We start from the raw sequence: 26,079 nt of genomic DNA on the forward strand, positions 1-26,079 counted from the left end.
GACATAATACCCAGGAATTTGACAGGGCACGGTGAGTCGACCAGGGTCCTTCTTATGTTTGAAAGTGTCTGACCTGGGTTGACAGTCCCAGGTCCACAACTCTGCAATCGACCAGGGTTATTTGGACTTACAACACTTGTCAGTGCCCCGGGTTATTTCTTAAAGGCATGACAAGGGTCATGTCTAAAAGGACTTGATTGGCGGGCACAATAGCGCTTGGAGATGACATCATCTCCAAGCGTCCACTGTTAGACGGAAGATCCGTGTCACTGGAAGACTCGGGTCTGATGTGAAGGCTGATGACCCGGGAGTCCATCATCCAGATGTGAAAGAGGGTAAGTACTGAGATGCCGGCTTCAATCCGTGTTCAGTGTCCATGGTCCGAACCGGGTTAAAGCCGGGGTTTATGTCTGAAATGGGTACTAGTTAGAGTACTGAAACCAGCTCTTCACTTGAGCATTGCCTTTTGGAAAGCTGACAGGGAAGGGGAAGCCCATAACAACTGTACCCTCTGCTTCTATGGTAGTTACTCATTTGGGTATACAGGGAAACTAAAATTGTCATTGCTTTACAAATAAGTAAAGACATTTCTTGTTGAGTAACACAAAGTATCATTACACAAATCATTGATGTGCAAAGCTTACCTGTTATCACTAAGCTAGTACTGTAAGTTTCCATGCTGTACAAAGATGCCGTCATTGTGAGGACTGTTCCTTTGAAGTCTATGACATTATTTACACTCACAACAACACTCTAACTGCTAACATCTTTACCTATATAATAGAGATTACTTTCATATGCCAAGCAGGTCCAGTATTACTGTTCAAGAAATACACAATTGTATACAGTTACACATACTGTATTATATTACAATGGCTAGGTCACTTTCTTTTTTTACAATGTAAATATATAGAGGAATAAGGTTCTATATATAGAACTGCCTATTCACATATTTTTTACGAAATGTTTTATAGTAAAATAAAGGGAAATAGGACATACATAAATCTGTTTATGTGACTACTTTACAGAAAGGTAATGGATCAAGTTTTCCAATAAATGGGGTAAGATATGTTTTGCATTTAGACCATTGCTATATAACATCTTTCACACAAAGCACTACACATACTGTAGGTTCTGTGTATGTCATTGGGGCATACACAAGTGGCGTCTGTGGTCTAACATGTAAATCACCAACTAAAGTATCTTGGCCAAAAGTATTTATACAAAATAAGATTGTGAAGCAAGCTTTTCTGACCAGCTTATTATTTTCTTTTGTTTTAGAACAATCTGAGGCATCAAGTGTGATACCTTCTGCTACAGACGTAGATTTGATGGAAGCATCTCAAGGTAACAAAAGTTTCCGTTTAATTATCTAGGACAGTGTTTCTCCATCCCGGCCTCATAGATCCCTAACAGTGCATGCTTCCCAGATCATACAGCTGGAATACAGGTGTGATAATTGACTAACATGATAGATCTACAGGTGGTACTAATTATTCCTGAAGATACCGTGAAAACACGCATTGTTAGAGTTCCACGAGGACCAATGATCTAGGATATTGTATATGTTAGAATATTCAACGTTAGCATTAAAAATGTGGTTTTATTACATACAGTATGTATGTGACTAGTAATAATGAAACAACATGATGATGATGATGATAATTCTATTAATATCAGTAAGAATAAAGTAAGCTCATATTTGTTATGGGTTTAGAAGAGTACAGACAAGTTTATTATATTCATACATAATTATGTAAAAAAAAAATAATAATTATATTTTGATGGCCCAAAAAATGCAGCTGTTAACAGTAATCCCAAATTTGATTTCTCATGAAATGATTTATGTACAGACAGATCATACTACAGATTAAGTAGGAATCTCAATTTTATGTTCGAAAAATTGTAAGATGCCCATAAATGCTACAGTATATATCTATCTGCTTTGCATTTACAGTAGGTCGTTTTAGAATCATATACACACTATTTATAGCACATACTGTATGGTTCGGAAAAGTTCGGCCATTTTGAAAAAGTTATGATTGGAACATTTTAGATATTATTTGGGCTGACAGAAAAGTCTGGTGACCACATGGTATGTCTGAAGTCGCTGTGCTTCATACAATCCACCCAATTTCCATTTTGGTGACAACGGAATGTCTAATCCGTCAGTGTATGGGCACAGATTTGTCGCAGTGCATTTTTGGTTGTTGAAAATATTTGGTCACATTCAGTAAGGGGTCTACACGTGCAGAATGGGTCATACAATTATGCCCGAGCACCCCCGCTCCCCAAGCTGCAGCATGATTGACATTCAGCGGCATTTGGGGGGCAGAGCAGGGGGCATGGCTGATCACCATTCCCGGAAACTATGGCGTAGCCCCTGTATTCAGGGAGGGACATGGCCTCGGTCTGCATTGGCAGACGCAGATTCCTGGCCTCTGAAGTGACCATCACCCAGTCAGGCTGTGGGACGTTTCAGCTCCCGCAGCCTGACCATAAGAGAAACCATGGTGACCATCGGCCGCGATGGTTGCGATGGTGCTCGCACATGCAGCAAGGAATGGTCTCACACCTTCTTCTGCATTTGCATTAAGGAGGACGGAATTGCACAGCTGCTTGTGTGCGGCTCTGCAATTTCGTCCATCTCTGAATCAGGCCCTTAGTTCACACGTACATTACTGATATATATCCTTATACTCCTGCCTAGAGAAATATATTAAGAAATAACAATATTAGCTTTGGTGACCCTTTAAGTGGTAATTAACAGCAACACTTCCCAACCGTCTATTTATGTAACCTATGCCAAATATTGTTGGTCGTGGTGCTCAACTGCTGCAATTCCATAGGCCACTATTATACCTGGACTAGTAAGTAAATAAATAGTGAACATAAAGTAGTTTAACAGTAATATAGTAGTATAACAAAAGAGGGATGACCTCCCTTCTTCTGTTATATGTGTATTGTGTGGAAAAGGGTTGGTGATCCAGCTGCCGGTCCGCGAGTGCAAGTCACACACCATCTCTTTTCTTTTATATTAGTAATATAGTAGTATTATGTTTTTTTCTTCTTCAGCTTCATTAGAAGAAGAAAAAGAAGATCCAAGCGAGAAGGGCATAAGAACAGAAGCTGACATGAGCACCGAGTCCCAAGGTATAACGCATAGAAAGCTAATTGTCGGTGGGAGAGACTAGGGTCTTATTAATGCTTATTGTTGTCATTCTGCAAGCGGTGTACAGGTTACAACAACATTTTGCCAATCAGAGTATTAGAATCATAAACAATGTAGGGAATATAGAGTGCCTGATAGTGTGTAGTGTATATAAATTCAACCCAACCAGTGGAAAAAAAAGAAGCAACAATAAATTATTTTGTTTGTAGTTTTTTCGTCAAAAGACCCATCAAGTACAATAGTTAATCAAATACAATATATGCAAAATGGACTATTAGAATGTTGATAGCATGAAGGGGTCTTTCAGTTCATCAAGCTGCTGCATGTCCCATGTATAGGTTATGCCATCATGTAGCCAATCTGAGTATTTTGCACTAGGTAGTCCACCCACAGTACATCAAGGTGCATGTTCTAGGGTGGTGACTCACGCCAATGGGCAGGGGAAAGAAATTAAAGATTGCAGCCAGGAAAAAAAAGAGGTGTTAAATCTAGTGTTGGGGGGTGTTTGGCACAGTTGTATCCTTAGTATTGAATATCAAATAAGTTTGATTGCGAGTCAAAATAATCGAAAAACGTCAGTGCAGAACCAGAAAACATAAAGGAAAATACCATTGTGTAGACGGTGTGCAGTAAAGGGAAACTTCAAAACAAGTGCAAATGTACCCACCTTATAAAGGTGTCTGGAGCATCCTGGACACTATTACACCTATGTCTGCTAGTGGTTGTTATAATACAAACCTAAGTGTAATTGTTGGATATACTGTACTGTACTGCTCATTTGTTTTTAAGATATAACTTTCATCATACACCGATAGCCCATAGAAAACAATAATGGGGATGTGACTAGAGTCTCTTAATACTTGTTTTCATTCTTCAAGTGATGTACAGGTTAGAATAACATTTAGCCAATCAGAGTATTAGAATGCTGATAGTATGAAGGGGTCTAAAGTACACTGTATTATGGGGAGAAGAGTGTCCCGATCTTGAGCAATTGCACTCACCTTATTTATGAAGGAACCAATCTTTGGGCATTCATTTCACCAATGTCATTCCATATCTCCAGCTAAACTGGGCCTTTTCTGTATGTTCGCTAGACTGAATGATGTTATTATGCATAATATAACATAAGATCAAATCTAATTAGTAAAAAATGGTTAAATGTGAGTTTATACACTCCCACCCAATTTGTCCCAGGTCCTCCGTGACAACCCGCCATGTGGTGTGGAACACCGGGGACTTCCGCCATATGCTGGCGGTCCAATCTGACACTGAAAGCACATCACCACCCTTTTACCTAACTTCAATATTTTACACAAAAACAAATCTCATCTTTGCAGTGCTGCATAAAACTGTAGGTAACATTGCTCCTTCTCTGTACTTTACCAGTAGTCCCTTTACTCTTCCCAACATCTCCCGCTAACTGGTGAAAAGTTCTGCTCAAGCACAAACAGAGCCGGTCCTAACCAGTCTGATGCCATAGGCAAGATTTTGGGTGGTGCCCCCTAGCACCATTGCTAGTTCCGCCTCTGACCCAGCATCCCTCTCCAAGCACACCACCAATCAACCAGCAGTACAGATCACAGCAGCAGCCAGCAACATCCATCACCCCTCACCCCTTGCAATCCTCTACCACAGAGCTGTAACTAGACATTTTAGTGCCCTGTGCCAGCAAGAGCATTGGCGCCCCCACCCCCGTTTGTCTGCCTGGCCTGCAGACAGGCCCAGGCTACTGGACTGCAAAGGTCCAAGGGAGGAGGTGCTGCTGTGGCTGGGCATGCCCAGCAGCCCTCCTCCAGTGGCGATTTTGCCCGCCAGGGGTGTATTAAGAGAGGAGGGAGCCCGTGTTCACTCACCATCTGGGGCCCCCTCCTCTCTCCCCGGCTGCTGTCAGTGAACTGACAACAGCAGTAGACTCCGGGCACTAGTGTGTGTCCGGGCAGAGATGCATCCGTCTGTCCCAGTCCCATCATTGCCGGCTGAGTTGGCCCTAAACTTGGAATGCATGCCCCTAGGCATTTGCCTAATTTGTCTATGCCTAGGACCGGCTCTGAGCACAAACACTCCCATCCTGATCTTTCAATCTGTTGTTGACAGAAATCCTTGCCCACTGGCACAAATTGATTTCACATTGTTACCAAAGAAGATTTGGCGCAGCAACTTGACCATTTTAAAAAAGCAGATTAAGGATTGTGTTGTCATGTGCATCCTTATATGCAGTCAACTTAATGTATACAACTTTACAAGTTCTGTATATTTTCACTTTCCATTGTGATCACATATCCCAGTCTGCACCTCTATCTCAGTGTTCTCAAATGTAATTTCAGTGATTTTCCAAAACACTTTATTATCTATAAAAGAATGCACAATGTTTGTGTCTATGGCTCAGTAATTCATTTCCTATAACACCTAAAAGTCAGGATGGGACATATCTGTTCACTCTGCTCTATGTCTCAGTAGATTTACTTTTATTTCAAGTGCAACTTTTTAATCATTATTGTTTCCGTAAATTAGGTTAAATAGAAAAAGAAGAGGAAAAAAAGTACGTGAGCAGGAAACATGTACAGATGTGTCCTCATACATACATAGCCTTCTTGCGTGTTAAACAGCCCTTCTAGTCGCTCCATGCCGTGGCGTGATTCGGGGGCGCAGAGCGTTTTTTAGTGCAACTTTTTCCCTTCAAATGTGTCTTATTCGCACAGCGATGTGAAGAGGACGCACAAGCAACTTCTGCTGATTATAATGACATGCGGCATGCCTATATTCTATGTGCGACTACGGCTGGATCTGCATGCGAATGCTACGCTACGATCACAGCCGCTGACACTGTAACGTAGCATTTCACATGCAGATACACCCACAGTTGCATGCCGCATATCGTTTTAATCAGCAGAAGCAACGCATTTGAAGGGAAAAAGTTGAACGAAAAGATGCGCGGCGCTACAGAGTCACACGGCGTTCACGGGTTTTGTGTAATGCGACTTGTAGCGCACGGAGGATAGATGTATGTTGACACCTGTAATAGTTCATCAGAGGTTTAACTGCTATTTTGTTATATTAAAATATATTTTGTATTTGATATATTTAAGTCAAAACAGCGTAATGATTGTTATTACTTAAATTGTGCATACAGACTATCTAGAAAAAAAAAAGGGTTTTCAGCGTCCTGTAAAATGGAGAACGTTTAGGCAGCTGGTACCCGCCCTACCATAACATTTACTGAATTGCGTAAAGCAGCTATTCTATGGTTTTATAATCTGAACCTATTTTTGACATTATTTTTGTAGCCCCAAGTGATGACATTTCTAAAGCAGAAGATCCCCCCTCTAGCACCCAGGACGATAAACCAAATGGTAATGTATACACAGTGAAAAATGTTATGTTTTGAATCTGTGAAATCTATACGCATGCCTTGTAGTAAATGCCAAACACTGTTTTTGACAGCTCACAACTAATCAGATACTATCCTCTGTGGCGAGAATAACATCCCCCCCAGCCCCGGTCTTACATCACTGTCAAAACCAGCATTTAGAATTAACAATAAACAATGTGCCCAAGCTCTTTCATCAATACAATATCATCATTTTGAATTATGTTTAATGGATACAAACATGTATATATTTCATTTATGTTTAAAGTTTTAAGCAGGTTTTAGATATTGTGAGCTTATTTTGTTTAAAACAAAAATAGGGTGAAATTGTTTACATTTAATTTTGAAATAGACGTCCCTCCATCTACTTAAACAGTTTCTCTCCCCCAGCCTTAATTATATTTTCATTGTTCTATAATATAACAGGTCATTTATGTTATCAATTATGTCAATTACATGACAACAATGAGTTTATACACTCCCACCTATTCTGTCCCCAGTGCCGGCCAACCTTGATTGATGTGTCCTCCTTGACTCTTATCTTCCACCTTTGTCTCTTTTCTTTCCTGTTCAGTCTCATCTGCTCCCCTTGTCTCCTGTCTGTCCTCAGTTTTATTCTCACATGTCTCTTCTTGCCAACTGCCTTGTTTTCCCCTTGTGTCCTCACCGCCAATGCTCCTTACTGCACCAGTTGTCTTTATACTGTAGTTCCAAAAGGACCTGTTCTAGGAGTTTGCAGTAAGCAGCTTAATGCAGGGCTCGACAAATTTTTCTAAAATCTAGTAGCCAGCTTAAAAATATAGGTGCCAGACCATCGTCCCAAACCAAAACCTTACATATACTACCCCACATGCTTGGGGTGGCCCACCTATTTGCCATTTAGTGACCTGGGCCTAATGTCCACGTCACTCACACCTATTTTGGAGGGCAGATACCTTATACTGGGCCTAATGCCCTCTATGTAGCCTGGGCCTTGTGCCCGCCTATATACACACAGTCCTAATGCCTGATTTACCCCACGCGCCTAGTGCCCGACAACCCTGGTGGTCTAGGGAGGGGTTAATAGTAGGCCTCACAGAGGGCCTACCTGCTACGGTGGAAGAGGCTGCAGGGGGGAGCTTTGGTAGCTCTTTCACTTTCCACCCCCGCAGTCCTCTCCGGTCCCAAGCCGCATTCTTCTGCCGCTGGCTGTCCTGGCCAGCGGCACCACCTCTTCTTTCAGCCGGCACATCCTTTTTACTGTCTTGCTCACGGCATCTTCTGGCCTCGTCTGCGGCCGCCGGAACGCTTCTGTCTTCTTCTGGAGGTCTTGTCTCCTCCCCCTCTGCCGCCGTACTGCTTTTTCCCGCTCAGCGGCGTCTAATACAAGACGCTGCGAGTGGGCAGGGCTATGATGCAGCGAGCTGTGATTGGCTCGTCGCGTCTGCCTCCTATTGGCTGCTGAACAGAGAGCTGTGTTTGGTGCCAAGTCCTGCCCACCGCCACTTTACCGCTGGCGCTGGTGGGAGCAGAAACAGCATCCCAGCACTGGCCAGGGATGTGTCCTGCAGGGGACACATCTACTTTGCCTGCCCCTGCAGCTGTGCCGATGCTTGGATCAGCCACTTGATCAAAGCACGGCTTTGCAAAAATCCAGTCGCCAGGTCTGAAAACTTGGTTGCCATGGCGACCGGGATTTGTCGAGCCCTGGCTTAATGGGACTAATTATTAAAGGAAGAAAAAACATTTAATGAGGTGTGGTATAGTATGTCAACATTCAGAATATTCAGTATGTCAACATTTAGTAATTAAAATGACAGTCAACATTGGTATTTTAAACTAAACCTAAACTTAACCTTAATTACAGCCGAACCCTAACTCTAATAACAACATAAACCTAATCTAACCCTAACCCTGAATATTATTGCAGCCTAACCTTAATTACAGCCGAACCCTAACCCTAATAGCAACCTAAGACTAGTCTAACCCTAATTGCAACCTAACCCTAATCTAACCTTAATTGTAGCCTAAACCTAATCTAACCGTAGTTGCATTTTAAATCTAACCCTAATTGCAACCTAAAAATAAACTAACCCTAATTGCAGCCTAACCCTAATCTGACCCTAACCGTATTACAGCTGAACCCTAACCCTAATAACAACCTAACCCTAGTCTAACCCTAACCCTAATTGCAACCTAACAATAATCTAACCCTAAACCTAACTGCAACCTAACGCTAATCTAACCCTAACCCTACTTGCAATTTAAACCTAATATAACCCTAACCCTAATTGCAACCTAACAATAATATAAGCCTAACCCTAATTGCAACCTAACAATAATATAAGCCTAACCCTAATTGCAGCCTAACCCTAATCTAACCCCAACTGCAGCCTAACCCTAACCTTAATTACAGCCGAACCCTAATCTAACCCTAACCAAAATTACACCCTAACCCTAATTGCAGCCTAACCCTAATCTAACCCTAACCATAATTGCAGCGTAACCCTAATCTATCCCTAACCCTAGTTGCAGCCTAACCCTAATCTAACCCTAACCCTAATTGCAGCCTAACCCTAATCTATCCCTAACCCTAGTTGCAGCCTAACCCTAAAATGATGTTCTAACAATTCTGACAATGTTGACATTATATCAGTGTTGACATTGCAAATTCTAAATGACATTCTAAACACGTTCACATTCTGAATATCGACATTCACACCATGGCCCTGTTTCAGCTGTGGGAATAGACTATAGTAAATGTGTACCTGGACAAACCATGTTGCAATGCAATTTGCATGCAGGTTAAATACTGGCTGATTTGCATGTAGCCCACAATACTGCACAGCTTTATTATTACTCTACAATTTAGATGTCAGTTTGGACACAGCCCTCCCAAATCTAATGTCTCTGCACATTTTACATCTGCCCCACCTGCAGTGCAGCATGGTTTTACCCTGATGATCAGTTACGTGCTCTATCTTACTCTATTCCCAAAGCTGAATCAGGCCCCATGTCGTCATTATTGTGTCAACAGTCTGAATCTGGACATAATGACTAATGGGAGAAAAGCTTCTCCCTCTGTGGTATATTTAGCATCATTTGCGGCCAGCCTCCGAAAATAACGATTAATGTTCGCTGCAATTTGCGACAATAAGACATCATTATTCGCCAGAAAGTATCATGTTTGAGTCGCTGTGGCCTGCTTTGCCCTCTCAGTTCCTTTACTGCTTCACATTCTGGAGCTTGGTAAAAACGTCAGCACAACATCCCGCATAGAAACTTATGGGAGCTACGCCTGTTGTTGGGAATGGAGAGACTGCAGCGGAGATCGAAGACATCTGCCGCTATCGCTCCTTGTTCAATTTTGATATTTGCAGGTATGCCCTAAAAATGGGGTTTTTTGGGGGATATGCTGCAAATACACTTGAATAAATTGGCCCCTTTATTGGTGACAGAGAATTGCATGGGGAAGCCTATTTAACAAGAATATCGGTGGTAAAAGTGCAGCTGCAGTCCTCTTGGCACTATCACCATGTCAGAATGGCAATAGCAGAGGATTTGTAATAGAAAATGTGAATGGGCAACGTCCGCCTGCACAGATCCATACCTGCCATATATCCTGTGACATATCAACTTGTCAGAGGAAAGAAGCGACTGTACTCTAATAATGAGGATATTAACCAAATAAAATCATTTGAACAATTCATTGTATATTGTACACTGAAAGCAAATACTATTAAAATTGTGGTAATAACAGACTAAGATGAATGGGTTGCATACAATATTTGCCCATCTATTTATATTTTCTGTCAACATACACTAATGTGATACAGTATTTGAACTACTATACAAACCTTCACAATGGCCAACTATTATCCAAAATTAACAGCTGCATCTTGCATTATAGTGTCCACCATTCACAGCTACATCTTACATTATAATGTCCACCATATACACAGCTGCATCTTTCAATATAGTGTCCACCATTCACAGCTACATCTTACATTATAGTGTCCACCATACACAGCTACATCTTACATTATAGTGTCCACCATACACAGCTACATCTTACATTATAGTGTCCACCATACACAGCTACATCTTACATTGTAGTGTCCACCATTCACATCTGCATCTTTCATTATAGTGTCCACCATACAAACAGCTACATCTTACATTATAGTGTCCACCATTCACAGCTACATCTTGCATTTTAGTGTCCACCATACACAGCTACATCTTACATTATAGTGTCCACCATACACAGCTACATCTTACATTATAGTGTCCACCATACACAGCTACATCTTACATTATAGTGTCCACCATGCACATCTACATCTTACATTATAGTGTCCACCATACACAGCTACATCTTACATTATAGTGTCCACCATTCACAGCTACATCTTGCATTATAGTGTCCACCATACACAGCTACATCTTGCATTATAGTGTCCACCATACACAGCTACATCTTACATTATAGTGTCCACCATACACAGCTACATCTTACATTATAGTGTCCACCATTCACAGCTGCATCTTTCAATATAGTGTCCACCATTCACAGCTACATCTTACATTATACTGTCCACCATACACATCTACATCTTACATTATAGTGTCCACCATACACAGCTACATCTTACATTATAGTGTCCACCATACACAGCTACATCTTACATTATAGTGTCCACCATACACAGCTGCATCTTTCATTATAGTGTACACCATACACAGCTATATCTTACATTATAGTGTCCACCATACACATCTACATCTTACATTATAGTGTCCACCATACACAGCTACATCTTACATTATAGTGTCCACCATACACAGTTACATCTTACATTATAGTGTCCACCATACACAGCTACATCTTACATTATAGTGTCCACCATACACAGCTACATCTTACATTATAGTGTCCACCATACACAGTTACATCTTACATTATAGTCTTCACCATACACAGCTGCATCTTTCGTTATAGGGTTCACCACTCACAGCTACATCTTACATTATAGTGTTCACCATGCACAGCTGCATCTTTCCTTATAGTGTCCACCATACACAGCTACATCTTACATTATAGTGTCCACCATACACAGCTACATCTTACATTATAGTGTCCACCATACACAGCTACATCTTACATTATAGTGTCCACCATACACAGCTGCATATTGCATTATAGTGTCCACCATACACAGTTACATCTTGCATTATAGTGTCCACCATTCACAGCTGCATCTTTCATTATAGTGTCCACCGTTCACAGCTACATCTTAAATTAGAGTGTCCACCATACAGAGCTGCATCTTTCATTATAGTGTCCACCATACACAGCTACATCTTTCATTATAGTGTCCACCATACACAGCTACATCTTACATTATAGTGTCCACCGTACACAGCTACATCTTGCATTATAGTGTCAACCACCACAGCTACATCTCACATTATAGTGTCCACCATACACAGCTACATCTTACATTATAGTGTCCACCATACACAGCTGCATCTTTCATTATAGTGTCCACCATTCACATCTGCATCTTGCATAATAGTGTCCACCATACACAGCTGCATCTTTCATTATAGTGTCCACCATTCACAGCTGCATCTTACATAATAGTGTCCACCATACACAGCTACATCTTGCATTATAGTGTCCACCACCACAGCTACATCTTACATTATAGTGTCCACCATACACAGCTACATCTTACATTATAGTGTCCACCATACACAGCTGCATCTTTCATTATAGTGTCCATCATTCACAGCAGCATCTTTCATTATACTGTCCACCATTCACAGCTGCATCTTGCATAATAGTATCCACCATACACAGCTGCATCTTGCATTATAGTGTCCACCACCACAGCTACATCTTACATTATAGTGTCCACCATACACAGCTACATCTTACATTATAGTGTCCACCATTCACAGCTACATCTTACATTATAGTGTCCACCATTCACAGCTACATCTTTCATTATAGTGTCCACCATTCACAGCTACATCTTACATTATAGTGTCCACCATACACAGCTGCATCTTTCATTATAGTGTCCACCATTCACAGCTGCATCTTGCATAATAGTGTCCACCATACACAGCTGTATCTTGCATTATAGTGTCCACCATACACATCTATATTGTGCATTATGAGTAGGAGGTTTTCATCCCTCCACAAATATGAATTCTTCTTTGACATTAAAGACCAGCTGGAACAGTCCCCGTTAAACCAATCTTATAGAAACCGCATGGACCTCCTAATACTCCCTACTTTCCTCTGTATTGACGGAATCGGTATGAAATACCACCAGGCCGACAAAAGCAGAGTTCCCAGCAGCAGAAGCCCAACAGCGCTGGAAATCCTGATCATCGCTAAGGTAAGTATAAACTAACCTAACCCCCTAACTCTAACCCTCCTTAGGGGTGCCTAACTCTAACCTCCCCCCCAAGTGCATAACCCTAATCCCCCCTCTAAGTGCCTATCCTTAACCCCCCCTTCCCCGCTGCCTAAGCCTAAGTCCCCTGGTGGGTGCCTAACCCTAAGTCCCCCCGCGGGGGTACCTAACCCTAACCCTCCCTCCCCCTAGCCTAACCCTCCCTCCCCCTAGCCTAACCCTAACCTTCCCAGGTGGGTGCCTAACCCTAAGTCCCCCCTGGGTGCCCTAAACTAACCCTCCCCCCCCCGCGGCTGTCCGCTCACGGCGCCCGGAATCCCTTCGATCGGGATGCCGGGCGCCAGTCTCCCGGCGTCGGGGAAATGACAGGCGTCTAGATATAGACCCCGGTAATTTATCCCACGCCGGGATAAAGCAGTCGGGAAGCCGGCGGGATTCCGGCAGCCAGCTTCCCGATTGTATACCGTATTGACACATGCTCATTTGCAAAAATGTATTTACTGTATTGACACCTCAGTACCTACTCAGCAAGCTCATACTAAATATACCAAATACTAAATATGTCTTTTGCATGTATTGCTCTTAAATATTGGCTCTTATGCTTTTATCCCAAACTCTCACAGTACATTATGATTTAATCCATATTGCGAATCATGCCCAGGCTGTGACTGCTTTGTTTTAGTTAAAGCTTTTGTATTAAATTTAGGTACTGTAAGTGGTTTGATGTGTTTGAATTGCAGAATCCTCTGGTAACACTATTATACGCTAATTGTAGTTTCCTGCTCTCCTGCTTTATTGTCCTATTAACAAAGCATTCAATTTTTTCTGTTTGATACATAATGACGGTGTTCCCCGGTACGCCATCCGCCACAAATGGACCCTGTTGTATTGTCCTAGTAGGCAGCTGAAAGCAGAATTTGGGAAAATAGATTCTATTATCACAATTAGGTAACCACAATTCTACTGTAGATTGAGCGATATATAAACACATCTGTCTTTTTTTCTGGAGATCAAATAGAGTTTGACGATTTCATCACTTTCCTGAGAACGTAACAGGCAATCTGCAGCCATGTTTGTTTTCAAGCTGACAGCTGTGTTTTAGCCAAAAGAATTTCTAAATGACAATAATAATAGTAACAGTCTCAAAGTTACTTTAGTATCTAGAAAGGGAACTGTGTAATGGAAAATAAAATAGTGCAAGTTTGGCAATTATTAAAAAAAAATTAGTATTACAAAGAATTCACTGTATTAAGATAAAATACATACCAGCGTACATTAACCACCCCAACCAACCATTGCCGTTTCTAATCCTTTATTTCAACAATGTCCCTTACTTGCGAGTTTCCCCAGTGACATCAGAATGGAGGGACATCCACAGCACCACTGCTTGTCTGACAATAGCCAGAGCTATTAGTATACAAGAAGTGCAGCTCTGCACCGCTGAACGCTTTGCAGCACTTTGCTGTTTTAAGGAACGATGCCCTACCCCAATGATTAGTTTTAAGTTTTAAATGGTTTACCCTGATGTTTGAAGGAAAAAAAATATGTATTTTTACAGCCCTGCGGGCCGACCCTCCAGTTAGGCCAATCTGAGAATTGCCACCCGTGACTTTTACAGGTTACCTCAGCACATGTGGTTAGCTACAGCTGGTAACTGCCACCAGCAGAAGAATATAATGCTAAAGCATAAGGTGAGCTTCTGCTCTTACTTGCATACACAATAATTAATACTTAGAAAAATAGTAACATGAGCCATATGAGACCTTGGGTCATAACAACACAGATCCAGAACTAGAATTAATGTTTAATTCAAGGATATATTCAAAGCTTATGTACAAAAAGTTACAAAGAATATAATAATGTTAAAAAGAATCACATGTTACTTACACTTTCCAGAAAGTAAATAAAATAATAAAAGGGAGCAACAAATCATTCGGATCATGTTAGATTAAATGGTTCTGAGATGAGTCCTTCCCAGTGACGAATTATGGATCATCTCTATCCTTTGATAGCCTCTTTCAGAATGAACAGTGTTTCATATCAAACACACAATTTCATGCCCTTTCACAGGCTGCTCTGGGTCACTCCCCCTCCCCCCCTTCCCCTTGGGATAGTTTAAACCTTCAATTATTTAGGTGACTGTAACACAGGGTCTCCTGGTCACCCCAGCAGGGTTTAGGTAATTGCTCACTCCATCCTGTTTGGAGCTCAGCTGGCTAGGAGAATGATTTGACACCTTGCTGGTCGGTCTGTCTCTCATTGGCCTGTAAGCCTGACCCCAGTCTTTGATCCATGCTTCAAGTGAGAAAACCACATACACTAACAACTTGTACACTGAGCCTAGGGCAATAAGTAAACACTAGCCAGTCAATTACCTCTCAGCTATACAATTTAAAAGACATTTTTCTTACAGAAAATAGATAGACTTTACATACAAGGTAAACAGTACAATTTGTTAATACATTCCAAAAAGAAATGGGCCTCCCCGCTACACCTCCCCCCTTTGATAGCCACTAGCGTAGCGGCGTCTAACAGGTGGAATTCTGGTGGCGTTATGGGCTGCTCTCGTCCCCCTGTCGAGACAGACCGTCGCAGTTCCCATGTTGCGAGCCCCTTCGGTGCTGAATGGTGAAGTTATACTGCTGCAGTAACAAACTCCATCGGAGCAACTTTCTGTTGTCACCAGAGACACGGTGTAACCAGCTTAATGGATTATGGTCCGTTATTACAGTGAAATCACGTCTGTACAGATAGGATTGTAATTTCTGGAGGGCCCAGACTATTGCAAGACATTCCTTCTCAATGGTTGCATATACTACCTCACGAGGGAGCAGCTTCTGGCTTAAAAACATAATGGGGTGTTCCCCACCTTGGTCATTAACCTGACTGAGCACGGCCCCCAGCCCAAACTTAGATGCGTCCATTTGTACTATGATCCTGCATCGGAAGTCAGGTGCCTGTAGCCACCGGTGCTTCAGACAAGGCTGTTTTTCAACATGCAAAAGGCCTGTTCAAGCCTCAGTCCAGTGAAGCTTCTTTTTTGTGAGATATGTCAGGGACATTGCAATTGTGCTGTACTGGGGTACTAACTTGCGATAGTACCCTGCAGTCCCCAAAAAGGACATGACCTGTTTCTCGGTTTTAGGGGTAGGCCATGTAGCAATAGCTTCCACCTTCCCTGGCTCTGGACGGAGGTTGCCGCCCCCTACTCTTTGCCCTAGGTACTGTACCTCATGCCCAGCTGGCACGTCTCTGGTTTAATGGTCAGGCCGACCCTAGTGATCTGTTTTAATACATCATCCAAACGGATCAAATGCTCCTCCCAGGTCTGACTGAACACCGCAATGTCATCCAGGTACGCAACCGCGTGCCCCTCCCAGCCCTCCAGCAGGTCATTAACCAGGCGCTGGAACGAGGCTGGGGCATTTTTGATCCCAAATGTCATGACTAAGAATTCATACAGCCCAAATGGGGTGATGAAGGCAGATCGCTCACGGGCCTTGGGTGACAAAGGGATCTGCCAGTACCCTTGGCTGAGATCCTTTATGGTAACATATGGTGCCAAGGCCAGCTGACTTAACAGGTCATCCATCCTGGGCATGGAATATGCATCAAATGCCGTGGCCTTGTTTAACCTTCGGTAGTCCACGCAAAACCGAGTGCCCACACACTTCTTTGGGACCAGCACTATGGGCACAGCCCATGAACTACAGGACTTGTGTATTACCCCTAATCTCAGCATCTCATCCACCTAATGCCTCATTGCCTGTAACACCTCCAAGGTACTTCTGTATGCTGGCTGTCTAAGGGGGTTTTGGTTGCCTGTGTCTACGTGATGTATGACTAGGTGCGTTCTCCCTGTCTTTCCTGTGAAGTAGGCCTGGTAGGGGCACATGGTGTCAGATAGCTGACTTCGCTGCACCTCTGTTAACTCTTTCCCATCCTGGGCATCTGCCAGGGTGCCACCTAATGCAGTCGCTGCAGTGAGTTCCAGCAGTGGGTCCTGTTCCTGTTCCTCTTCCGGGAGGCTGCAAACTGCTAGCACGCATGTGTCCCTGTCCTGGTAGGCATTGAGCAGATTCACATGATAGACTCAATGCCTCTTTCTTCCCTCCTCTCTGGCAATGACATAGTTTACATCCTTTATGCACTGGACGACCATGTATGCGCTTTCCCATGTAGTCTGCAGTTTGTTCTGCCTCATTGGAATCAGTACCAGGACCTTTTGCCTCACTTCAAATATGCGCTCCCTGGCGTTACGGTCATACCAGAGTTTGCTACATGTATCATATACTATTATTTTATATATTTATTTTAAAACCCCAGGAATTTTAATTTGCAAGGTTGTGGTGTTTGATGGAACAGAAATATGTGCTGGCTAGTGGGAATGAATGCTTGTGTTGTGATTTTATATGATTTTCAGCCATGTAAAAGTGGAAACAGGTGTAAAATATACAAGCTGCTTTATGGAGCTATGAAGCACGCACCTGAAAGTATTTCAAGACAGCCACGGAGCATTAAGGATTCTATGTGCCCTACTTCAAACGTTTGACCTGACTACCTTTAATGTATTTAAATGTACTATATTGTTTATATCAGCTGTATGAGGTATACTGTAAAAGGCCTGCTACAGTGTTTCTCTAATGCTGATTGGTTAGCAGGGAAATAATGAGAAACTGAAGTTTAGGTCATGGTTTTTTGAATAGTAACTGTCATTAAGGCACATGTAAACAGTTGCAGGTGTTTGCTCAGAAGTGAAATCCATCTGAAGTAGGGCCGCAGTACTATTTTCAGCTTGATATGTTACATTGCCACCTGCTTTGCATTGTGCTCTATTATGACAATGCTGGTGTGTCATCATTGTGCGAGCAGTTTTATTACTTTGTTTAATCTGGATGCGTTATAAAAGATAGACAGTTAAAAGGTCGACAATGTCTAGATAGACACCAGATGTTAGACAGGCAATAGGTCGACAGGGACAAAAGGTCGACCCACTAAAGGTCGATATGGAAGAAGATTGACAGGTACAAATAGTCCACAGGGTCAAAAGGACGATGCACACATGGTCAACACATGTTTTTCTTTATAAACCTAATCTTCACCCTAACCCTCTTCTTGGTGCCTAACCCTAACTCTCCCTCCTGGTTCCTAACCATAGCTATCAGGGTAGGTGTCTGAACCTAACTGTATCTTCAAGTGCCTAACCCTAGCCCTCCGGTAAGTGCCCAACCCTAACCCTCACTCCTGGTGCCTAACCTAATTTGTCAGGGTAAGTGCCTAACCCTAACCATTGGGTTATATGCCTAACCCTAACCCTCCGGTAAGTGCCCAGCCCTAACCCTCACTCCTGGTGCCTAATCTAATTTGTCAGGGTAAGTGCCTTTAGTGTGTCGACCTTTGTCCCAGTCGACCGTTTGTCCCAGTCGACCTATTGTCTGTCTAACCTCTGGTGTCTATCTAGACATTGTCGACCTTTTAACTGTCTATGTTTAATCTGGATACCGTTTAATCTCTGATCATATTGCAGAGGAAGTTCAACCATTCTGCCGCTAAAGGCAATAGTGCAACACAACAAAGCAACACGAGTGCTTGGATTGGTGTAAAACCGAAAATTAGATCCTGTCAATAATGTCAGTCCTATCATCAGTATGGAAACTGCTTGTTTAGTCAGTTGGTGCCATGCATTGTATGTTTTATGGATTCTACTCCTTGGAGTGGCTCTAGTCGTAGGACATAACTTGTCCATCCATCCTAATGCCTGGCCATACCACTCAATTGCCTAATCCATACTATTTTATTGGAACTTCATTTAGAATATCCCTATTGTGCTGTAATTCATAAAACAAGTCAAGCGGCGTCTACTATTGGAAAAAAATTATTGATATCAATTTAATACTAGTAAAATAGGATCATAAGTGATATCAAATGATTAACTACAAGATATTAGGTTGACATAAGTGATGTGAATAGGATCGAAGTCCACAGTTTCCCTGGCCAGGTCAGTGTAATACTATATTATTAAAGTGTCACTTATTATCTGTGTGACTATACAATTAAGGAGGAATCTTAGAGGGAACACTATCACATGTGCACTAGCCAGCTTTTCCTAAATAGGGATTAATGATCCCTAACATAATAACCAAGAAGAACAATTTATAAGAAGTACTAAAGATGTGATGATGAAAGATCTACAACAAAAACATATATTAAAGTATACACAATTTATTCAACATAAAAACGCAATAAACTATAATGTACATACAGATGTGTCCACATACATCTAGCCTCCGTGCGCTACAAGTCGTGCTACATATAACGCAGGAGCTCCGTGCGACTCAGTACCGCTGAGCGTCTTTTCTAGCAACTTTTGAAATTTAAATGTGTCTTATTCGCACAGCGATGCAAATAGGACGCAAAATTAGATTCTGCTGATTAAAATGATCTGCAACATGCCTATGTTCTGTGAGTGCCTGCAGTGTATCTGCATACGAAACGCTACGTTACAGTGTTACAGCCCTGACACCTTAACGTAGCGTTTCACATGCAGACAGATACACCCACACTTGCTCACAGAACATAGGTATGCTGCATATAATTTTAATCAGCAGAAGCTGCTTGTGCTATCTATTCACATCACTGTGCAAATAAGATTCATTTGAAAGTAAACAGTTGCACAAGAAGACGCTCAGAGCTACAGAGTCATGCCACGACTAGGTGGGCTTTTTAACATGCAAGGATGCTAGATGTATGAGGACACATTATTTATTTATTTATTTATTACCAGTTATTTATATAGCGCACACATATTCCGCAGCACTTTACAGAGAATATTTGGTCATTTACATCCGTCCCTGCCCCACACGCACATATACACACTATGGTCAATTTTTGTGGGGAGCCAATTAACCTACCAGTATATTTTTGGAGTGTGGGAGGAAACCGGAGTTCCCGGAGGAAACCCACGCAAGCACAGGGAAAATATACAAACTCCACACAGTTAGGGCCGTAGTAGGATTGAACCCATGACCTCAGTGCTGTGAGGCAGTAACGCTAACCATTACACCGTCTGTGCTGCCCGCTAACCATTACACACATCTGTACAATGCTGTATTTAATTCACATTCATAAATACCAGTATTTGTTCCATTGTCCTTAATCCGTGCAATCATTTGTGCAGGCTATTTTTTTTTTATATATTTTAGCTTCACACCAAGGCTGTTGAATGGCTGTCTGGTTTATTTATGTAGATCCTGCGCTAACTGAAAATCTGCATTTCTGCTTTTGGTGGTAATAAAGATATGAGTAGTGCTCCTATTTAGCAGTATGGAGCAAACACTCCCACACCTCTGAGAGGGTCTTCTCTGCTTCCCGAAAATGCCTTTCTGACTTCACGTCACACAAAGTTGGGTATGAGTAATTCCATCTGAAGAAACATTTGCCATTGCTTATAGAAAACAACAATATTACTGTGGAACTGCGGTAATACAAAAATCTATATACCACTGATATTGCAGTGACAGATGAAGACAAGATAAATATATACAATATAAGTTTAATAATATTATATAAAAAAGCAGCTTGTGTTTTAAAAATATTTGACTCATAAAAAATATACAATGTATCAGCTCGCCAATCCCATACTGTACAGTATAACATATAGATTGATGTTTATCCTAGCACCAGTCCTTTATAAGGATCCAATATAATGAGGTCCCAAGTTAGTACAATCGGACAAGTAACTGGGTAGACACTGATATCATTACCAGATTCTCTGGCTTTATAGCAATAGTCCCAGGTCAGACAAGCATGTGGGGTGGCCAAACAGTGAGTCTATCTCCTTAGCCACCAGAGATCGCTGTGTTCCTCTCCTGGACGGACGTCCTGTGATAGTGCTGCAGCTGTAGCTTGCTGCTTCACGTAAACATCAAGGAGGGGGTCTGTGGAATAATTCCAAAAGGCTGAGTGCATAAGTGGAAGCCGGCAAAGGATGCCTCTGACGCATTTCGCCCCCGAAATTGGAGGATTAGTGTCTTTAGGTAATCCCCATCCATCTTTATTTAGGGCACAGTAATTGGATTTTCAGTTGGCAGATATCACACAACTGTAGACCCCATTTGTAATTAAAAGGTAAAGGACGCATCTCATTAAATGATATTTTGTGCCTATTATAAGCAATAAGTGATTATACTTCGGGACACTTCATTAAGGAACTCCTGTCAGTACATCACATCTGATAATATGCTGTCCTGGCTAAGATTCTACAACATAATTTCACAATCACTATACGTCCGGATTATGATCAGGTCCCACGTGCAGATAGAAAGATTTTTGAGAAGAGGGAGGAGAGAAGCGTTCAGCCTGCTGGGGAGGGAACGGCAGATACGTTACACAATAGGGCACACATTCAACTCTAATTCAGCCCCTAGGTGTCTAGCTCGGTATTGATATATTTATTTATTAACAGTTCTTAATATAGCGCACACATATTCCACAGCGCTTTACAGAGAATATCTTACCATTCACATCTGTCCCTGCCCCAGTGGAGCTTACACTCTATATTCCCTAACACATGCGCACACACATACACACTATGGTCAGTTTTGCGGGGAGCCAATTAACCTACCAGTATATTTTTGGAGTGTGGGAGGAAACCGGAGCACCAGGAGGAAACCCACTCAAGCACAGGGAGAATATACAAACTCTGCACAGTTAGGGCCATAGTGGGAATCGAACTCATGACCTCAGTGCTGTGAGGCAGTAACGCTAACCACTACACCACCTGTGCTGGCCATTTGCATAAAAAAAAAATTATGTTGCATAATTTGTTTTATAGTTTTGTCTTTCATTCTCACATCCCTAGCACCAGTATCAATAAGAAATATCAGACCCAATTGTACACCGGAAGATGTGGTGAAACAGTCACTAGTCATAAAGGAGGATGTTGAATAGTTAAAACAAACACTTCTAATAGATTGAGTGTATTTTACTAAAAATCATGACCAGGAATTGAACGTTAGTGCTGTGGGGCAGTAATGTTAACCACTTTGCCACCATGCTGCTCAGTGAGGTCTCTCTATATTTATGGCTTCCATTGTTTAAAAATTAAACTTGAATATAGCTAAACTGCTATAGGAACCTTTTTTCAACATATCTTGTTAATAGTAAGTTTAAATGATGATGAGTTAAGCATTGTGATTTACCAATTGGGGAAAAGGGGCGTCTGTTCCATGCTATCCCTATATATACTGCTCCCTGAGATCGCTGATAAGCTCAGAAGGGCCCCATTGCAGTTTTTTTTAGCATGATCCGATGGTAATAAGACAGATATGTAACACAAATAGGTATCTACAAAATATAAATAAATAAATAAAGCCCAAAGCATTAATATAAGTAAAACTAAATTACTACAAGCTTTTAAGTCCTCTGTACACAGTAAAGCTCAATGAGATACAATGAGATTCTAATATACATCTCTGAAAACACTGAATAATAAATCACTTGTATGGCTTCATGATTACATAAAGCCGTGTTTAAGCAGCTAAGTATAGTAATCATAATAATCTGTCATCGGCAATATAACAATCCCAATGTCTTCCAATATTTGCATTAATTTATAATTAAATTCCCATGACAGGAAACGTTACATACTGTTTGTATAATGATCTACACTTGAGCGTACCACAATTGTATCATCAAAAATAATTCCTTCTCGTTATATTATTCTACATTGTAATTTCATGAAGAGAAGTTCTTCGTTTTGAATCACATTAGATTGTCCTTATTTTTAACATGAATCTGTCCACAGTAAATCCTGCAGATGGAGTGGGATTTATTGCTCTGGTCAAGTGGGGTGTTGTATACCTGACTTTATTGTATTGTGCTAGGAAATTTTCTATTATACTGCTCTACATGTAACACCATGTTAAGTGGCTCCATTGTTCTGCTCTTCTGCAGACTCCTGCCTTTCATGAACTGATATGAGGCCATAAAAGTTAATTATTAACAAGAACTTTGCCTACATTCTGTACAGCCAGGCTAAACCTCTCCTACAGAGGGAAATGGTGACTACATCACTGGAAATCTGTAAGCCCTGGACCCTTCATGAACACCTCTTGTGCTTTCAGGTGCAACACAGTGTGTTGTACATACGGTTTTACTGGCTGATGGGAATGTCTCCTCATTGGTAGAATATGTTACCTTTTTGCCTTGTTCAATGGACAACAATCTGCTGCTTTGCATTCTAGCTACACCGTGACCTACCTACCATCTGCTGTTATATAATTTGATACCAACTGTGCCCAATACTGATTAATTATAATTTCCAGTACAGTGTATGTGGCTATTGAGTTTACCACTTAGAAAGACTTTTACGGTAAGGGTCCTCACTGGCTGCAGGTTGCCTGACATACAGCTGGCTGTACAGTATGTAATCGCCGTGGCTTTGGTTTCTAGTCCAGATGTAAACTAACAACATTCAAATGCCTCATAGGTAACTGTGCAGGTATGCAGTCGGGAAGCCGGCGGACCTAATCCCGACAGCCGGCTTCCCGACTGTCATATCCCAGCAAGGGTCTAAAGACAGGCGTCGATATGCCAACGCCTGTCATTAGACATACGCCGGGAGCCCGACACCCGGCATCCCGATCGAAGGGACGCCGAGCGCGGATAGGCACGGGGGAACGAGGGTTAAGTTTAGGGTTCCCGGGGGGGACTTAGGGTTAGGCACCCTCCCCGCAGGTTAGGTTTAGGCTAGGGGAAGGGGGGGTCAGCATTAGGCACCCCCGGGGGGGACTTAGGGTTAGGCAGCGGGGAAGGGGGGGTAGGTTTAGGCACTTAGAGGGGGGATTAGGGTTAGGCACGGGGGGGGGAGGTTAGGGTTAGGCACCCCAAAGGAGGGTTAGGTTTAGGGGGTAAAATTAGGTTAGTTAGTACTTACCTTTAGTACGATCGGTATTTCCTCCTCTGCCGGTATGCCGCTGTGGGGATTCCAACCGCCGGGCATGGGTCCGGCGGTAACTCATACCTATTCCACTGTGTATCTGCCCATACACAAATAGCGGAAGTGCAGTCCCAGGTGCCCCAGCGACCAGTTCCCTTATTCATTTGCTATCTTTTTATTATGGCTATCCTTTCAGTGCGTTAACCTGTCCCATTCAATGGATCAGCATAGCCTTGCTTTGTACTCTTTCCCCAGGTGAGCAGTGCTGGTGATGCTCTATGGATGGATCTCCTGAGTATATTGTGGTGTCCATATTGCCATATTGAAGGTGTTGTACAGCTGGCCACTTGTCACCTTCAGCCAACTCTTAGTACCATTTACTCCCTCTGTGAGGTTCTTTATCGGGTACTCCTGAGTTATACAGATGTGTCCACATACATCTAGCCTCCTTGTGCGTTACACAGCCTTTCTAGATGTGCCATGCTGTGGCGTGTCTCGGTAGTCAGCCGCTGACATTGTAAAGTAGCATTTTGCATGCAGACACACCCGCAGTCGCACACAGAATATAGGCATGCCGCATATCATTTTAATCAACATAAGCTGGATGTGCATCCTATTCGAATCGCTCTGCGAAGATGACGCATTTTAAGGGAAAAAAGTTGCACGAAAAGACACTTTGCGCCCAAATGTTATGTGTAACGTGACTTGTAGAACACGGAGGATAGATGTATGCGGACACATCTGTAGTTTGATACCTTTTACCTCTAGCAGTGAATCATTTTTGAGAGGCAGCTACTGTACAGTACTTTCAGCCATTGCATTCCAGCACATTTTTGTTCGTTACATTAACCGCTAGTGTACTAGGAGCTTATTTACTAAACAGCAGGCTTTCAAAGCCGATTATCAGCTTTGGGCCTGATTTAGAGATTTTTGCACAGGAGATATTTACGCAGATGGAGCAATTGTTTGTCTCTGTGCACGTGTGAAAGCCTCACAGCTCACGCGCAGCGATTGCATTGCGAAAATGCTTGTACAGAGGAACCACTCGCAAAGTGAGTGACTGGTAGCGTTTCAGGGAGGTACCTTTTAGAAAAACACAGTAATGTTGGTACAGTTTAAAAGCCGTTTCATGAGCGTGATCTTCTTCACAGCATAAATGCCCTCTGCGTGCAGCTGGTCAGACTTGGCTTACATGCTGCTTGACTGCCTGATGTGCATCGCTGGTTTGCGCTGTTGCATGTTGTCGGACGGATATGAGAAGCCAGCAGTGGGCGTCCCTATGCTTGGCTGAGCTTTGGAAGGCATTAGCATATTATAACAACTGCGATCTGTGAGAGAACGCAGTTGTGATTGGATTAGCATAAATCTCAGAATCAGGCCCTTTGTCTGCTGGATTTAAAACCGCAATAGTAATAAATGCAAAACAAGCCTGATTTAGCTTTTATTCCTATTGCTGTTTTACATTCAGCAGTCAAAGCCGCCGAGAATTTTCTTTGAACATCCCCCTGTTTAGTAAATAAACCCCTTATGCTATCAGGCAATACCTTTTTATTAAGGGATAATCTATCTTTGTTATGTTTATGCATTTGGACCGAATTTAGAACTCCAACAGTGGTCACTAGGATGACGTAATGGTCACTAGGATGACGTAATGGTCACTAGGATGACGTAGTGGCTCCGAATGTCAGTGTGTCATATTTTTTTTATACTGATGATGCACTTATTGGACTTAAGGCCTGATTCAGAGCCGGATGCTATTAGCGGACCCTCGTTCCAAAAAAGGGGCCAGATATTTAAATTGAGCGCTCCCTCTTTGTGGTGTGTTGACTCCTCTATGTCTGAGCGAGCGTACAAAAAATGCGCTCGCTATTTTGTAAAGATGCCCCTTTGCCGTTCGCATCACACGTCATCTCCGGTATTTATTAGATTAATCGGGAACATCGAAAGGCATCTGAACTGCTCGCAGTGCTTGTGGTAGGATTTTCTTTCCCCTAATACTGCGAGCAGTTCAGGCTAAAAGACAACCAAGTGACGTGGTCGATGGCGCTCCTTTACTAATTATGCACTTCCATTAAACGCTCTTTTGACCGTTAGGCACGCCTGCGTTCGGATCTCCACTCCCCCGTTTTCAAGCATCTTCCCCTGCTACCACCCACAAACGGTACATTCTGTCAATCAAATTAGCAGCTCC

At 42.3% G+C, this 26,079-nt stretch overlaps 1 protein-coding gene across 1 annotated transcript in view; it reads left to right on the top strand.

The window, feature by feature from the left end:
• Window positions 1-26,079, top strand: part of LOC148518155 (uncharacterized) — a 798,612-nt gene that overhangs the window by 721,971 nt on the left and 50,562 nt on the right. Inside the window, exons 9-11 of the mRNA XM_088477479.1 lie at window positions 1,282-1,347; window positions 3,076-3,153; window positions 6,457-6,522. Coding sequence (XP_088333605.1) covers window positions 1,282-1,347; window positions 3,076-3,153; window positions 6,457-6,522 — 210 coding nt within the window. The remainder of the gene's footprint in view (window positions 1-1,281; window positions 1,348-3,075; window positions 3,154-6,456; window positions 6,523-26,079) is intronic.

This window comes from Taudactylus pleione, unplaced genomic scaffold (genome assembly GCF_031769625.1).
Source record: "Taudactylus pleione unplaced genomic scaffold, aTauple2 ptg000201l, whole genome shotgun sequence".
Lineage (NCBI taxonomy): Eukaryota > Metazoa > Chordata > Amphibia > Anura > Myobatrachidae > Taudactylus > Taudactylus pleione.